Below are 19,437 nucleotides of genomic sequence, written 5' to 3'. Positions count from 1 at the left end.
CCGTCCTTTATGGCTCTTTAGTCCTTTATGACTTTGCGAAAACATGTAAATTGAGATGGCATTAATAAACATTAAGAATAATATTCTTCATTTTCACCTTTGGTTCTGCTCGGCTCAGCATGGTTCTAAATTTGACTTTACTCTGCAGTTGCAGAAATTAGACTGTGATTTGATGATGGTCAAAAGTGTTTATCTTTCTGAGATTAATCCCTGTGATTTGTCAATGAAAAGGTGGGCGTATATGGATATACAGCATATTCTGCAAGTAAGTTTGCTCTTCGTGGTCTGGCTGAGGCACTGCAGCAGGAGGTTATACCACATAATGTTCGTGTCTCTCTTATTTTTCCTCCAGATACAGATACTCCGGGCCTAGTTGAAGGTACTAAACATTTCCGATGTTCATGAATACATTGTATTGTCATACATAGAGGTACTGACAATTTTTTCATGGGAAGTACCAAAATTGAATATTAAAACATTTCTTATCCTTTTCACATTGTTTTCACTTTCCAATCTCAAATCATTCATTGCTGACCTTTGAGCGTGTTAGCAACCAAGCTGTTATTTTCTGTATTCTCTAAACGATAGTATCTGTAACCGAGATTTGTTTGAATACTGGAAACCATACTAAATATAACTTAGGGTCATCTGGATTAAACAAAATGCTATTTCCATACCTTTCAACAACTACTGATATCTTCTGTTTCATTATTGTTTTCCCTAAAAAACCCTTGTGTCTGTCAATTATGAAAGAGTGGTATGGTTGTTTGATTGCAGAAAACAAAATGAGGCCAGAGATCACAAAACTATTAGCAGCTTCTTCCAGTTCCATGGATGCTAAAGAGGTTGCAGAGAAAACTTTAAATGGCATCAAGTCAGGGAAGTTCATGATCACATGCAACTTTGATGGGTTTATGCTGTCTATTGCAACTGCGGGGATGTCTCCTCAGCCATCAGCTACCATGGCATTTCTTGAAGTCTCTGCTGCAGGCCTCATACGGATTGTTGCACTATGTATACTCTGGGGTTGGTACAGTACTGTGCAGAGATGGCACAATAATCAAAGAAAGTAGGTTCTTGCACTTTTATTCCATTAATGTAATATGTTATGTTCTGTTTGAAATTTCTGTAGAAATTATAGCACTTTTGGGGAACACAATGAATATTTGTATGCCAGCAATTTGGTCAGGAAATGAACTTATTCCCCAAACAAAATGGAGTGAATTGTTTGAAGCTGGATCATTTCAATTGTACAGCTCAAGGAATTTGGATCACTTGGTATTCCCATTTTAACTGTCAAGCATTTGCTACAATGTTCTATCTAGTAATGATAGTTGTTAGATGTGATTAATTTTTGTTAGAATTACCAACAGCATTTTGTATACTCAACTGTCTGCTGAGACTTAAATGCCCAGATTGGCCCAAGATAAACAGTTTATTAGTATCAGATATAGCTTTTTAACCATGAGAGGGAGATGTGTTTGGCCAAAATTTTCTTGGACTGTAACACTTAAACTGTAGAAGTTCCATTGGGATCATGAAGTGTTTCAATCTAAAAGTTCTTAAATTTGAGGGATGGCATGCTTGGATGAACTTCAATTTAATTAAATTTAATTTGTTTCAGCTAACATGGAATTATATTTGCATGGATAATTGAATAGGCAAGTGAATCCTATATTTGACAAGGAGCTGTCCTTGACCCTTCAGAAAGTCCTCTATATCAAGATATATTCAGATTGTGATATTGCTATCAGGATTTAACTGTGTAGTTTTTGAGTCAAACTCATTGACCCATATATAATGAGTAGTGATTCACACATGAATCCATCTCCCATGAGAATAAATGGAACACTTAGCACTCATCGGATCTAGGTATCTCTGTGAGCATCACCTAGATCTGATGAGTGCTAAGTGTTCCATTTATTTTCATGGGAGATGGATTCATGTGTGAATCACTACTCCGGTGCTTCACCTCTATGAGCATCACCTAGATCCGATGAGTGCTAAGTGTTCCATTTATTCTCATGGGAGTTGGATTCATGTGTGAATCACTACTCTTTATATATGGGTCTATGAGATTTTGTTCTTTTGATTGGTAAACGGCTGAAGCCTAGACTAATTATTATTATTTGTTAGAATTAATTATTATTATATGTTAAGTGAAGGTAGATTCAAACCCAAGACCTCTCACATGAGAGGCCCGCAAGTTACTGTTGTGTTGTAGGCTTTTGCCTACATATATGGGTCTATGAGTTTGACTCAAAAACTACACAGTTAAATTCTGATAGCAATATCACAATATGACTTGCAGTGGAAAATACCTCCTACTTATTAATATTCCCATGTCATGTCCAAAATCTGCCCTAGACATGCCAGTTGTGAATCTTGAAGGACGTAGTAGTTCTGTGAAGATATATAGGCTAGAATTCAATTAATGTGGCTGATACACTTATGATCAAATGGAGGGGATGGAAAAACAAAAAAAATTGGAGGGGGTGGAATGTGAATTTTTTTGGAGTGTCACATGTCCCTCAAATCTAGGGAGTAATCCTAAAAAGATAAGAAATTGTAAGTCTCGATCTGGTATTACTTCAGGGTTTTATGCCAATCAAATCTTCAAGAGCCAAAGCATTTTTTTTGGATGACAATATTGAAATATTCAGTTTAAATAAAAGCTTATCTTATTTCTATTTGTTGATGTTTGGTAGTTTCAGTCGGATAAAACTATGGCTATACGTAATTATATATGAGATCTAATTACATATGAGATATAAAATTATAATGTGAGAGAAATTAATTTAATAATGATATATATATAAATTATCTAATTAATGAATAGACATGTCCCTTGATTTATGGCCTATTCTCAATATATATATGGATGTTGCGTTTGGAACATACATACCACATATTATGGCAGTACTATTATATGTGCAGCAGATCCAGGAAAAGTAACATTGTATCACAGCCAGACTGCAAATGAAGAAGCATTCTGTATCATGGCAGTTCTCGTGGCAGCTTGAACACTGTTATCGTAGCCAACATGTCTACCCAACTTGTCTTATATGAAACTCAAGAGTCTCCTGCAGCAGTCTTGTTTCAGCGTTATGTAATGAGTATTCAAATAATATCATAATACCATGGAGAAGTTGATATTCATTGATACATCGTAGAAAGGGAAACACAAATACATAGTGAGTAGAATCGATAACAATACAAAAGATTCCTGTTAAATGCTGATAAATGACACTGGATAGTTCGCAGACCAACTGGAGCAGATTTCCGAGTCACCAAAATCATATCAATGCAAAGGGAAAAACAAGCTAATAATCAATGTGTAATATTGTAGTGACTTCAGTATCATGCGTACCATATAATTAGTGGCTAACATATTAAAATATATAAGAAATAATTATGAGGTGCGATTAACTTATCTTTGAAAAGATAATAATTCATTAACTGATCAAGAGTGTGAAAAGATGTGTTTATGGAGAGGCATGAAACGTAACTCCAAAACTGCAAACAGTTCCTTTCAATTGATAAGATATAAGAGGGTAATCAATCATTTTGGGAGAGATATATAAGGATAGAGTGCTTTTGAAATAATCACTTCTTGTAACACAGGGATGAAGATACTATTACTAGAGTAGCGATAATAATATTCAAACATCGCAGTGATGAATACACTATGTTCCGATTTGTTCGCTAAGTTCGTACTATGCTAACAAAGATGTTCTTAATGTCGAAACAATAAAATGAGTTAACGACATTAAGATTTTAAAATGAGTTTGGTCTTGAATGAAAGGAGGCACGCAATATGAATTCCCAACTCGGTAGAAGGAATGTAATTCCAAATAACCAAGACAATATTCCAAATAACTAAGACAATATTTGAAAAGTCACTATTGATAGTGGTTGCTATGGTAGCAGAAACAAATATTATCATCACCAAGCAAGCTCTAAGGTGAAGGACAAGAACGGTGCCATCGAGGACTTCCTATTGACCACCAATAGAATTCATGGATGGTTTGTACAAACCAACGGGTTACTACATGCATGCACCCTACGCATGTATTGGCTTAGTAATGTCGACCAAGATGAATAATTTAATAATAACACTACATATGTTGAATTGAGAATTAAAAATGATCTATAAATAAAATAATCAAATATTCATATTATTGGTAATATGATAAATCTTAATGTTTATATGGAGGCATTTTTTTGGTTTTTTAATCTGATGCATATGAACCTTCATTGGAGCAACTTATACATATAAGTATTTAATTTATCTACTCATTGTAGTCTCACTTATTTTTATTTATTTATTTCAGTACGTTCTATAAGAGATATTTGCTTTGATCTTTTTTTCCAAGTACGTTCTTGCAGAAAAGGGGAGACTGATATCAGATTCAAAGGGAGTGACACTTCTTCTAAGGTAAAGGAGCTCAAAAGATTGATGTTTAGAGGGAGTCTAACACATTTGTTTGAAGGAGTGGATAGAGGACATCTTTCAGTTGATCTTTGAAGATCTTGATCATATCAAATTTAGAGGGAGTATGACACTTCATCAAAGGCAACTTTGGTTGAGGAGCTTAGATGATTGATTTTCAAAGGGAGTTCAAAAGTAATTGTGTGTGACTATATGATTTTAATGGGCCTACCCCGGGTGTACATCATGAAGAAGTGACAATCTCCAAATGATGTCACTTGTATTTGCAGAAGTTATTGAAAGGTGACTATCTTTACAATAACTTAATATTCTATTATGATGGATATCTTATGATGTCTATGCAGATCATGATGGATTATACCATGCATGGTGATGTTTCTATAGTAACCATTATGAGAATGTGTGTGCACATACCTTATAAACATTTTTTGAGTATAGGTGAATGTTATGCAAATTGATGTTCTAGAGGCCATTACACATAGTACGCGGTGAATATCATATGACTTGATGTTCTGAAGGCCATTATTCACAGTATTTGGTGAATATCTTGTAATTCATTTTGGAGGCCATTACTCAAAGAGTATCTAGTGAATATCATATGTTGATATTTTGGAGACCAATACTCAATTGTGATATCAAAATGGTGAATATCATATGTTGATATTCTGCAGACTATTACCTTATTGGGTACATGGCGAATATCAAGTGTTATTTTGGAGACCATTACTTAGAGTATTTGGTGAATATCATATCTTGATATTTTGAAGGCCAATACTCATGATATCAAAATAGTGGATCAAAGATATTCTTAATGTGTCATTCTTAAAGATTGCCAGTGGTGTAATAATAATGGTCTTGTGTTTATCCTCCCTAGCTAAGAGGGAGTGTTGATGTTTGGTAGCTTCAGCCAGAGAAAACTATGGCTATATATATTTATATATGAGATATAATTACATATGAGATATAAGTTTATTATGTGAGAGAAATTAATATAATAATGATATATATATATTGAATAGACATGGACATGTCCCATGAAGGGACACGTCTATTCATGGCCTATTCTCATATATATATGAGGATGTTGCATTTGGAACATACATATCACATATTATAGCAGTACTATTATATTTGTAGCAGATCCGGAAAAACTAACACTATTGAATATATTTTAGAAGGAACAATATAGAAAATTCTTTGCAAAAAATGTTCAAGATTTGATGACTCTCTTTTGTATGACAATATTCATTATTTTTAAAAGTGTATTTGTCTCCTATTGAGTATATTTTAGAAGGAATCATGTAGGAAAATCCTTGTAAAAAATGGAAATAATTCTGAACTTTCATGGGGAAAAAAGTGTCTTGAATAGCTTCCTGCTACCTATATGCAAGCAAGATACAACTCTTACCTTTACACCTCATACATTAGACTACCCGATAGCCAATCAATGGGGAAAGATGGGCTTAGGGATTTTGTGTTACACAAATGTATATTCATAAGAGATTAATTACAACATGGAGACAAAGTCTCCTCATATAGAGAATAATTCAGAAGAGAATAATTACAGCATGAAAGTTTTCATATTATTTGGGAACTAAATAAAATTATATAACTAAAACTTGCCTAAAAGACTAAATATCTAAAATATCTAAATGTCTAAATATCTAAATGACCATTAATGTTAAATACTGTATTACCCTCCCTTAATGGTCATTCTACTAACTACCCAAAAACTTTCAAATCAAAATGCATAAAAGGCTAATTCCTTCTCCTTAGGTTGCTTTGCCGCATGAGCTTGCCGCCAAGACTCTCCTTGGCTGGTCTCTCGAGCGGCCAAGTGCTTTCTACAAAATCTTTGGATCTGACCAAGCTTCACACAATAGTGATAGGTGATCTTCTTGCTTCTCAGATGCGTGCTGTCCTTTCTGCTGAGTGGACATGCCTTTATATGTGGTAGAAAATGCTTGCTCGACACTAACCACGTCACTACTACTACTAAACTGCTGCCTCAACCTATCTTGTTGCAATAGCTTAATGCACAACTCGTCAAATTTCAAGTTAACATTAGTGGAGGTAATGTTGAGTGTTTCAACAAAGTGTTCATAGGACTGTGGTATACTTAACGTAATCACTACCATGTTATCCTCTTCCATCTTGCGACCAATAGTGTCCAGTTGATTGTGAGTATCCTTAATCTTCATAAGATGCTCTCGCAAAGACATCTTCTCATCCATTACAAGAGAAAATAACATATTCTTCAAAAAGAAAGCTCAACTTTTATCCAATGTTTCATGAAGATTGTTCAGGTGCATCCAAATCTCCATTGCAGACTTGCATACTTCTGGAAGCATCTCATCAGTATAAATATCTTCAACCACATAATCGCTTCTTGGTTACATTCATCAAACTTGTCTTGGTCTTTGTCCACTACTATAGGAGTAGAGTTACCCAGAACAAGCTGATCCAAGCATTGATACTCAAAAATTGAAAGCATCCTACGCTTTCAGGTATTGGAATTCTTTTTGTTGAACCACTGATTTCCCTCCAACATGATGTTGGCCAACGATGCTATCCCTCCCATTTTCCTATGCACAAAAAATGAGGCAAACTCAAGCTTTACAAATTGCAATTTTTCTATCAAAAAACAATATAAATACCTTTAGTGAAGAGCTAGCACAAATCCCATGACAAAAGCACACCAAGTACAAAACTTCATTTTTTTTTTGTAAATAACTGTAAAAACCATTTTGCAAACCTTACCTTTCATCAAATTTTTTTCTCCAAAATCTTAACTGGAACTGAAACTCGCCTGCAACATAACACATCTCTGCATAAAGAAAACTTAATCACAGAAACCCAGAAAACAACAGCATACGAAAAGCAAGAAATCCACGATTTTTAATAAAAAACCAAGAATTTTTTTTTGGTGAAATTCCAGGTAGATAGAGCTTCAATTTTTATAAAAAATTCAAAGAAAACATCCTGAGCTTTAGTACCATGTTACAAAAATGTATATTCATAAAAAGATTAATTACAATATGGAGACCAAGACTCTTTATATAGAGAATAACTCAAAAGAAATGAAAACTTTCTACAAGATTGACAACAAGAAAGTTTCCATATTATTTAGAAACTAACTAAAATTAAAACTTGCCTAAAATACTAAATATCTAAAATATCTAAATGTCTAAATATCTAAATGACCATTGATATCAATTATTTCATTATTTGTTTGTTGGGATGATTAGGAAAGAGAAGGGGAAAGGAGCTCATGCTCGCATTTAATTTAAATTGCAAAAAGGTAAGGGTACACTATTGCAAATCACACTGAGAGATGAGGGGGATCCTTTGCTTCTTGCTTTGTATGTGGATGATTTGGTGAAGCAAATCTATAGGAAGCATATACAAACTATAAACAAGATCTTGAATCTCTAAAGAAATTTGATCGCCAGATGGAATTACTCAAGATTGGAAACAAGGTTTTTCTTTCTTCATTCCAATTGTGAAATTCTAGAGGGTTCTCATCTCGAAGAACTTGCGATTTTCCCCTTGGATGCCTTAGATTGAACAAATTGCCCAAATTTAAATTTTATGCAGAATACATCTGCTGTGCCAAATTTCTACATCACTCCACCATGCACATAAGCCATAGACACGGTTCTCATAGTGAAAGTAGATCATTTGGGTTTAATGTTTGAGGGGTCATTACAAACTAGAAGGAAAATTGAAATGGCAGAAGTGACCATGACTATCATCATCCATTTCCCAGACCTGGTTTTTGTTTTTTGGCAAAGGTGATCAAACTACAAATAACAACAGGAAGAAATCGCCATGCCACAAGTGCAACTTACTAAACACAGAAACACTACAGAAAGTGAAATGCCAAAAGTGCCTTTGATTTTTCATCATCCATTTCACATACTTGGTTTTTCTTTTTTGGCAAAAGTGACAAGACTGCCAATGACAACAGGGAGAAATACCCATGCTATAAGTGCAACTGATCAAAAACAACAAGACTATAGAAAGCCAAATAGGGGTCAACATGACCTTAACAAGGCACATCAAGTAGAGATAGAAGCAAGTAGAAGATGAAAAGCTGTTGAATAGCACTGAAAACGGTGCTGGAACATGTTACCTGTTAAGGAGTTTTGTTAAGTAAAGAGTGGACATGAATTTGGCATTGCAACAAAATCAAGTGCATATGATATGTTCAATTTGAAATATATCGTTTAGAACTAGGCCTTATTCATTTATGGATCAGAGGGCAATAGGTTTTATAGAAGTCAAAGGAACAGCTATTTTCCCAATCTTGTCAATGGGGTTTTGTGAGGAAGGTTTCTTGTTACAATTTTACGAGTTATATGCACATGATTATTGGTGTTGAAGGAATATGTCATGAAACAATATGACCCTTTTGAGTGTAACATCCACTTTTCCCAGGTCTTAATTAACAACTAACATATTAAAAACTACAGTTATTACTTCATTTTCATAGGAAGACAGTTATATCAGTTATGTTCATGTGAATGAGGTTAACAATTATAATTACTTAAACAAAAACTCATCTGAAAATAGCATCAATGAATTTGCTATGGAAATTAAAATCTACATAACGTGGAATTTGATCCAAAAAATTAATATAGGGATGCTTCTACAATCACCCAGATTAGTCCACAAATATCACTTAGGATCAATTGATGATTACCATTAAATACCATTATATCAAAATCAATGACGATTACCATCAAATACCACTATATCAAAATCAAATGACGATTACCATCAAATACCACTATATCATTTAGGGCATCACATACCACTGTATCAATTAGGGCATCAATTTTCATTGAATCATTTAGGGCATCAGATACCACTGTATAATTTAGGGCTTCAGATACCACTGTATCATTTGGGGCATCAATACCACTATATCGTTCCTTTTCTTCCGATTGCTTAATTGTTACCGACAAATGTTTGAATGCATAACTTATCTTTATCTGATGCATGTCCGACATCTTGTGGAGAGGCGAAACATTGTCAGGGGCTTAACCACCCAACCTCAGACCATAATTTATTCTCACACAATCTCAAATGAGAAAGACCCTTCCTATCCGGAATAGACATGTAACACCTTGTCATCCACTAAGCATCCTGGTATCTAATCACACCACTTGATCAAGCATGAGCTATTAAATGATTCCTTTTAAAAAATGATAAACATTGTTGTGTTACATCTGATTTTGTTTCATGTTATTGCAGATTCACCTGTTCATCTTTTCCATGGCTATACAACCGGTGAGTCCTAGGTGTTCGGAATCTCAGAGCAATTCGGCTCTGTCCGTTGATTCTAAACTGAATCATAAATAATATATATTCCAGCTTATCACAATCTGTGATTTGAAGAATGTGCTCTTGAGATTACAGAGAATATCATTTGAATTCCAATGGCATATTAAATCATGATTTCACAACATGGTTACTTGGCTTTTTATTTGCCATAGATAACTCCTATTAAGCAAGATAATTTACAACATGTCATAAGCTGTAGCTTATTGCTATATAAATTGGAATGCTGTAGCAAATTTGGTAGAATTACATTGCAATATTTGGTTTTAGGTTAATCACATAACTTGATATATTTTGAAAGAAGAATGGAGTTTTGCTGAAATTATAACAACTCGCCTTGAATGCCTGTTTCCAGTATAAATGTTGCTCACGATTTGTGCAGATCTTCTGAATAATCAGAATTCGTGGTTGGAAAAACAATGCAAAGATTACTAATTGACAGAGCTATCGGGTGCCAAGGTAGACGTGGTTGATAATGTTGAGAAGTCGGGTGCTTGAAACATATGGAAGTCGAGTGCATGAAAAATAAATGTCAGATGCTTGAAAAGACATAAAAGTTAGGTGCTTGAAAAACATATGGAAGTTGGGTGCATGAAAGAATAGATATATATCCGCCTCTCACTCTTCACATCTATTAAAAAGAAATAATGTGACTCCTTGGCTTCCATAACATAAATAATATCTTGGCTCTTTGAACACCAAATAAATGAGCCAAGTGTTCAATCAGTTTCAAACAAGAAAAGAATAAAAAGATGGAAGAAGATTGAAGGCTATAATTCAAAAAATATTATAGTTTATATCTATCTACGTACACATAGATATATTAATGAGGTGGCATCATTTTATTATAAAGAAAATAATATTTTTGGTGCCACTTTATATTTATCTCTGTGTACGTACATAGGTATATATATTGTTGTTCGTGAACATATATTAAAATAATATGGAGAAAGATCAATCAAAACCTTTAAGGTATGTATTATATTTTAATTAAATCATTTTATCTTTTAAATTGTTTATTTAATAGCTCATGTGGTTCCATCGTTTGTATCCTGATGTTCAAGTCTCTAGGTCCTCAACCATGGTGATTCATGATTCAGACCCATTTGCCCAGTGATGGTGATACTTTTGTGCCTAATTCTTTTTTAACAATGCTTCCACCCCTTCGACGTGCTTCCTACAAGGAAATTCTCCACAGTTAAATCATAACAAGTTATTTAGTCATAAATAATCATAACGACTAGTTGCCTTTTCAATTCTATGAATTTGTGATAAATAATCAATAAGCATGTTATGTTTACATGAAATTATAATGACTAACCATCTTACCATTTCGCAGGATTATAACAAATTTAACTGTCAACTGACTTCATGTGAACCTCAACAGCTATATGAACATTTTAATTTAGGTCAAAAATTGGGATGTAACATTGAGAGCAAGAGTAATCAACACATAGAGATGTTTTCTTTATGTAGATTAGCTCATCTAGAATTTTAGGCACACAAATAAACCTGCTTTGATTCCACATGTAGCTGATGCAAGCATGATACAAACATACTCTAATTCTACTTTTAGAGCATGCAAATTACTACTCTTTGGCTATGACTTATTTAGGGAACACTTCATGAAGGATTGTATTCAATCAAAATTCAAAATACATGTTTGGGCTACTACCTCAATCATCTGTGTTTGTGTTGTCTTACAGCTGGTATTTGAAATTAAATACCATTTACGTAAGTCAGACATATTGATCCAATCCTCCTCTTCTTAGTACCCTTTCTTAATATTTTCTAGATGGTTTTCCAAGATGGAAGCTGTAGATATGATGGTCACTTTTTGTTGAAGGGAAGTTATTCCTATGACTGTGGAAGCAATGAATTTTGTTAGATGGGGATGAGTCCTTAGGTCTGTTCTAGATGCAATACTCTATGACATGTTTGGTGATGCCCCTTTGAAATCCCCCCAGGTCCTTGATTGGACTAGAAACAACCAAGAGGTGTGGGAAATGCCCTCCTATGAACAAAACAACAATATATAGCAAGGAAAATTTACTATTTAAAATACATGTTTGAAGTAGTAGGGCTACTACCTCAATCATCTATGATTATGTTGTCTTACAGCTGGCATGTGAAATTAAATGCCATTTACATAAGTCAGAGATTATTGATCTAATTCTCCTCTTCTTAGTACCTTTATTTAATATATTTCTAGATGGTTTTCTCTAATGGAAGCTGTGGACATGTCATTTGATCACTTTTTGTTGAAGGGAAGTTTTTGCTTTGACTGTGTATTGACGATAGTTGTGGAAGCAATGAGCTTTGTTAGATGGGGATGTGTCCTCAAGTTTGTTCTAGATGCAATCCTGTATGACATGTTTGGGGATGCCTTTGAAATCCCTCGAGGCCTTTGACTGGACTGGAAACAACCAAGAGGTGTGGAGTATCTTTCCTATGAACAAAACAACAATAGATAGCAAGGAGAATTTAGTACTCAAAGAAAAAGGGCAATCGACAGTAGGAAATTAGTGGAAGTTCACTGAGGGGGGAAAGTGTAGAGACAAGCCACAATGAGTATGAAAATGCTCAACTAAAATTGAAGAAATTGACTTTGATTGGGAATGGCCAAATGGTATTAGCAGTACAAGACTCGCGAGTCCTGAGCCGAGGTGGGCAAAACGAAGCGAATGGCCTCTAGAATAGGACTCACCGAGGTAGCTGACTCGGTTGACTCACCGAGTCCCGTCAAGGAAGCCTCGGCTGGCGAGTAGCATCCAAAGAGGACATTGAAACAAAATTTTAATGTCTTTTTTTTGTGTTTTTGGTTGGTAAAACATGAGTAAGACATAAAAAGGTCATTCTATCACTTGCAAACACAAAGAATAGAGAAAGAAGAGTCAAGGAAAGAGTATTGAGGTTTTGAGAGATAGATTAGCAAATTGGTTGGCTCTCATTGATCTGTTGCTGATTGTTTGTGCCAATTTGTAGCTTGCATCTAAGCATATTGAGAAGAGTTAAAAAAACATTGGGGGAAGGCTTATTCAAACTTGGGTTAGATTTCCATTTCTAGAGCAAATTTGAAGAGGTAAGATACTTCTTTTTTTGTTATTTTGCAAATTTTTTTACAGTCATGAATCTTTTTTTGTTTGTATTTGTTTGGACTCTTTAAATTTGTTCCATTTTATGCCGAGGAAGAACTTGAAAAGTAAGCAGCCCTAGTATGTGTAAATTCAATTTTCTATATTCTAGATACTTATTTTTTTTCATTTATGGTATATTGCAGTAGTAGCAACATCATGTCTCAACTTGAGGGTAGTGAAACTAGGCCTAAAACTAACCCTAATGCTGACCTTAGTGCAGTAGCAAGGGATAGGGCTTGGAAACATGCCATTCCTGGCCATAAATAAGGAGTTGTGAGATGTTGCCATTGTATGATAACATATAATGGGGGAGGCATTAATAGATTGAAATATCACATTGCACATATACCAAGACGTGATATCAAAGCATGCAAGGCGGTCTTTCAAGAGGTTATGTGTGATATGCAAGCTCTCTTAGAGCAAGCTGCAAAGAAGAAGGAATAAAAAAGAAGAAGAAGAGATTAGCCGGAACTAGAAGTGTAGAGGGCTCTTCAAGTTATCATGGACACGGTCACCCTCCAGTTCCACCTTTTAGTACCACTGTATCTCAGACTGTGAGCATTGAGCCTTAGGTGTGTAAGCAAAGATCCTCACTTGATTCCATCTTTGTTCCACGCACAACTCTAGGTGCACAACCATCCCTTGAGAACATAGCTTGCAATAAGGAGAAGCATGAGCAAACAAAGTTGGCACTTGGAGATTTCTTATTCTACAACAACCTTCCATTTAATGCAACAAGGTACTTAAAATTTTAATTTTTAATTTGTATGTCTTCTCTTGCTTGCATTAAAAGTGTACTTATTAGTTATTTGTTTATTTAATTTGTTTTAGGCCTCCTTATTGGCAGATTGCCATAGATGTTGTTATTGTGGTCTGGGGTTCAAAGTCCGTAATGATGAGGAGCTAAAAGGTCCTATTTTGGCCCATTGAGTTGCTGATGTAAAAGTTGAAATTGAGGAACAACGTAAAATATGATTCGCGAAGGGTTGCACCATCATGACCGATGGTTGGACTGATAGAAGAAATTGAACACTACTGAATTTTCTTGTCTCCTCATCATGTAATTCCATATTGTACTTAGAAAGTAAGAATTTAGTAAGCTAGTTGTAAATTGATTGATCATTGTGATTGTACTAAATTTCTTTATTTTTTCTTAGGTTCCACAATGTTTTTGAAATCAATTGATGCCTCAGGGAAGACTAAAAATGTTGAGTATCTTTGTGAGGTAATGGAGGAAGTATTAAAGGAGGAGGGTGAGGAGAATGTGTTGTAAATTGTGGCAAATAATGCCACAAATTATGTTGCTGTCGGTAAACTTCTTATGGAGAGGCATTGCCACTTGTTTTGGACCCCTCGTGTTGCCAATTGCATTGACCTCATGTTGGAGGATCTAGGTAAAATTCTTTGGATAAAAAAAAGTATAGAGCAAGCAAGAATATTCGCAAATTCATATATAATCATACTCGGGTCCTCAACCTTATGAGGTAACATACAAAGAAAATAGAGTTATCTCGTCCAGTGGTCAGTAGATTTGCAACCAATTTTCTCATGTTGAAATATTGTCTTAACGCAAAGGTGGTTTGAAAGGTATGTTTGTATGTGAGGAGTGGACAAGTTCATCATATGCAAAGCTCAATGCAACAGTTGAGGTGGTTGATTGGGTTTATGATGAGAGTGGCTTTTGGAAACCCGCCAAGGAGATTGTGGAGGTAATTTTCCTTTTTGTGCTCATTTCTATTTCATTTCACTATTTTTGTTAAAGTTTTAAACACTTGTTTATGTTCATTGACATTCACATTGTTCATTTTTGAACGAAAAACTTAAAGCTTAATGTTTTGTTTTTCACAATGATTGCAGTTCATAGAGCCTCCTATTGTTATTCTATGAATTGCTGATGAAGAGAAGCCTTCAATGGGTTACATTTATGAGGGCATAGATAGTGCAAAAGAGGCCATTTGAGCTTTTTATGTAGGAATTAAGAAAAATATGGTTCCATATGGGATGTCATTGATAAGTGATGACACAATCTACTTCATAGGCCTATACATGCAGTTGCCCACTTTCTTAATCCAACTTACCAATTCAACCTAGATTTTAAAGTTGATAAAGAGGTGTTGAATGGCCTCTATGATGTTATAGAGAGAATTTCACCTGATGAAACTCTTGGAACAATTATAGTCTGTGGGATACAAATGTATAAGAAAGCACTAAGAGACCTATTTTCACGAGACTTATGTTAGAAAAATCAGACAAAACAGATGCCTGGTAAAAATCAATGATTCCAAATTCTAATTTCTATTTTATTACCTTTTTAGAATCTAAAGTCTAGATTGATAAAGTCAAAGTTATAGAACTGATTTAAAATTTTCTTCTTTTAGATGTATGGTGGGAGATGTTTGGCAATAATGTGCCAAATCTACAGAGGATTGTAGTTCGTATCTTGAGCCAGCCATTTAGTGCTTCGGGATGCAAACACAATTGGAGTATGTTCGAGCATACACACTCAAAGAGGTGTAATAGGTTGGGAGCAAAAAAGTTGAATGATCTTGTTTTTGTTCACTACTACCTTCGCTTCTATCACAAACAGATTTTGATCACCAACACATCTCCCATTGTATTAAAGAAGGTTGATATACAAACAGGGTGAAACACAGAGGTTGATGATCCTATCTTCGGTGATGAAGACTTGGAGTGGATTGATCAGGTGGATCAAGAGGTAGAGGCAGTGGCGATGTTGGTGGAGGAGGCTAGTGCACGAGGAGACCTAGTATAGGACCCTAAGGCTAAGAATGATGGATCTGGTTGATGATGAGGATTATGAGGATGGGGAGGATGATCATGATGAACATGTCAATGAGGTTCAACCTCAGACACAGGGAGAGAGGATGGTTCTAGAGTCTTCAATGACCTAGCTTAGGCGTACTTGTAGGAAGACATAGGCAACAATGAGCCTTTCCTTTGATATATGTTTTGAACTTTTGATTCCATGGATTGCATATTCCATGGATATCGTACACATTTGACAGTTAAACTATATTTCAGAGTTTTATTATGTTATTCAGTTTGACTGTAAGTATTTTCTTTCAAAAACTTGCATTTAGACTTATGTGATCTATGAAAAATTGTGTATGTGTGCAAAGTAGCTTCTATTTATCTCAATTATTGTGTATTTGATGTTAATTGGCTAGACAATGCATGAAAAAAACTTGAAATCCTTAAAAATCTTTGAATTTCATGGATTTTTTAATTTGCTGAGTCCAACTGCCAAGTCCAAGTCGAAGCTTAATTTGGGCTTGATTGAGTCTGAGACAATTTCGAGGTTGGTAACATTGGTTGGTACTAATGTGGGCTATCTTAGGCGTACTCATAGGAAGACATAAGCTACGATGAGCCTTTCTTTTGATATATGTTTTGAACTTTTGATTCCATGGATTGCATATTCCATAGATATTGTAGACATTTGACAGTTACACTATATTTCAGATTTCTATTATCAATTATGTTATTCAGTTTAACTAAGTAATTTCTTTTAGAAACTTGCATTTATACTTATGTTATCTATGAAAAGTTGTGTATGTGTGCAAAGTAGTTTTTATTTATCTCAATTATTCTGTATTTGATGTTAATTGGCTAGACAATGCATGAAAAAAACTTGAAATCCTTGAAAGTCTTTGAATTTCATGGGTTCTTTAATTTGCTGAGTCCAATTGCTGAGTCCAAGTCGAAGCCTAATTTGGGCCTGACCAAGTTCGAGCCGATTCTGAGGTTGATAACACTGGTTGGTATAATGTGGAGGAATGACAACTTTGTATTCAATGTGAGAGGTGATAATGACAAGTGTGAAAATTTTAGGAATCAAATGCTATATAAGTGATTGAAATTTTCTTTGATACCAATTGATATAATGAATTGATAGAAGAGAATTTGAGACCTGAGCAATCCTGGATCACAAAAATAGAATGAGTAGGTTGAGGTGAATTTTGGCTTTATGTTTAGGTTTTGGGGCATGCTTGGATGAGTTTAGAGACAAAAAATAACTTTTTGACTATCCTCGGTAGCAAAAGAATATTGTTGCAACTTCTATTGCAAGGTAAACCACCCATTTTGTTTGTTTTCAATGTACTTTGTCAGGATATGTGAGTCACCTCATCAACCTTTGTCTGTCCACTTTTAGCAACAAGGATTCTCATGAGCAACTAGGACAACTTCAGTAGCATAGTGGTATTCACTTTGTTAGCACTATAACCTCAACATCACAAGCAACTTCATCAGCAGTGCAACTTTAGTAGCAAGGTGAACACAACAATTGGTTGTGTTGATATGTCAAAGGCATTATGAGAGTGATTATCATTGCCTTTGACAATTCAATTGATGAAAGAACAAAGTAGTGAATTGAATGGAAATAATAGCTAGGAAGAGCAATTTGTAGACTTTTCTTTTGGCAAATGATTATCTTCATATTGGGTTGTTTGTAGTTTTGCGAGTCCGGTTACCCCCGCCGGTTCAAAATGACTATGACAGTGACTTGCCAAGTCATCAAAGATCTTATATTCCTATATGGTATTTCTATTAATATACCCTTGCTCGCCGAGTCACGACCAAGTTCAAGCTGGGTCACGAGTTGAATTGCCCTTGTCGAGCCAGAGCCGTGTCTGAGTCTCGTTAATTTGTAAATTTCGCTTACTCATATTATATATATATAGTTTTATCTTCTATTATTCTTTTTCATTTCTTGCCCTTTCAATTTCTTATTCTTTTCTTTTGATCGTTCTCCTCCCTTAATAAGGCTTACTATATATATATGTATATGTATTTATATTTTTAGTTATTTATTTATTTGTAATTGTTTATTTTTATGTATATATATCATGTATATCTTCGTATATCTATTTAGGTGTATGTATTTATTTATTTATCTTGTTGTGGTTGAGCTTTCCCTTTTCAATTTTCTGTTCCTTTTGTCTTTGGTTAGGTAGTTTCTTGTTTGTTTAATTTTTTTTATTTTTTTTGCTCTTGGTAGTTTTATCTTCCTGGGTCTCCGTGTCTTTCTGCTCTCTCCCTGCGTTCTCCTTTTTTACCGTTGCCCCAGTCTGCAATCTACATTTTTCATGTTCCTTCGCTCTCCTTTGCCCTGAGGATGGGTAATTTAGTATGATCCAAAACGTTGGTGATAAAAATTGTTTACACAATCTATCCCAGAAAGAATACATGCATCAAAATTTATTGTGAGAATCTGATAGACTTAATTGAAACAAGTCTGCCATTAAAGCTACCACAAGCAACCAAAAGTACCATCTGCTGTTGCTAAAAACTAATACTAACATGATGAGTCATATCTTTTCTTCACAAAACTGCGCTGAAACTACTTTTAGCAACTGCTAGAGACTAAAAATAACAAGCTTTGCCAAGCCCCTTCACAAACAAGAAGTGATAATAAGAGCCGGTACAAAAATTCTAACCACGACTATAGTAATCTATAAATCACCAGAGCTGCCTACTTGCTAACCTTGTCTATGAAACCAAAATCCTTGGAATTTTCTTGAATGAAGAGGCCACCTATAGTATCCAGCCAAGCCTTCTTGGCAATCCTTGAATCCTTCTTCCATCTGCTGCAGGATCTCCTTTAACATTTCCCATCCAACTTTTACTTCCTCAATTCTTTTTTCTTGCACAGTTGAAGCACTCCAAACAAGAAAGAGCTTATAGCTCTTCGTTGTTCCTTTCATTGCCCTCCAAAATCCTTCGCTGCCCTCAAACCCATAATCATACTTAGATATATATATATATAATTTTATATCTCTCACACACACGCGCACACACACACACACACACACATACACACACATATATGTAGTATACACACAATACTATACACACACACACACACACACACACACAATAGTATTGTTTTGTAGGTTTATCTGACTGAAGCTACCAAACATCAATACATCCATAAACATACGTCACACCATTTTACTAGAGTACAACTATTCTTCTTTATAACATCATTTTGGTTTAGGTGTATGGACAATGGGCAACTATTAATCACTGTAGATTCTCCTTACAAGTATAATCATCTGCATAGAAAAGCAAAGGAAATACTGAGCATGGGTATGATTATGTGTCATGGGATCACACAAACTAGTCTACACCAAATCCAAATGAACAAAAGAGCGTGTTTCTATAGTAGGAAAATGAGTGCGGTGTTGCCTCCAAGCAGTATAATTGGAGGAATGAACTTTCATTTTTGTTATGAGGAATGTCCTTGTACCATGTCTCTACTACTCAATGCAAGAGGGTAACCCAAATTGAGATGATTGACTCGTTTATGCCAAACAGAAGAGGATGGGATAATTGGTAGCTGATTGTGTTTTGCTGAAATGGCTCCTGTTGTGTATTCTTTGTCATGCGTTAGATGACCTCTACATGCCTCTACAATCCTCTACTCTGATTCATGGGATTCTCAATTGCCTACTTTCATACATAGGCACTTGGCTTTTT

At 34.9% G+C, this 19,437-nt stretch overlaps 1 protein-coding gene across 2 annotated transcripts in view; it reads left to right on the top strand.

The window, feature by feature from the left end:
- TSC10A (NAD(P)-binding Rossmann-fold superfamily protein) overlaps window positions 1–19,437 on the top strand; it is a 42,474-nt gene that overhangs the window by 10,012 nt on the left and 13,025 nt on the right. For both annotated transcript variants that reach the window (XM_089802265.1, XM_089802264.1), the window contains exons 2-3: window positions 232–379; window positions 778–1,069. In XM_089802265.1, the coding sequence (XP_089658391.1) occupies window positions 232–379; window positions 778–1,069 (440 nt within the window). The remainder of the gene's footprint in view (window positions 1–231; window positions 380–777; window positions 1,070–19,437) is intronic.

This window comes from Cupressus sempervirens, chromosome 9 (genome assembly GCF_028749045.1).
Source record: "Cupressus sempervirens isolate cs-2001-9-10 chromosome 9, ASM2874904v1, whole genome shotgun sequence".
Classification (NCBI taxonomy): Eukaryota; Viridiplantae; Streptophyta; class Pinopsida; order Cupressales; family Cupressaceae; genus Cupressus; species Cupressus sempervirens.
This window is presented reverse-complemented; position numbering and strand designations above follow the sequence as displayed.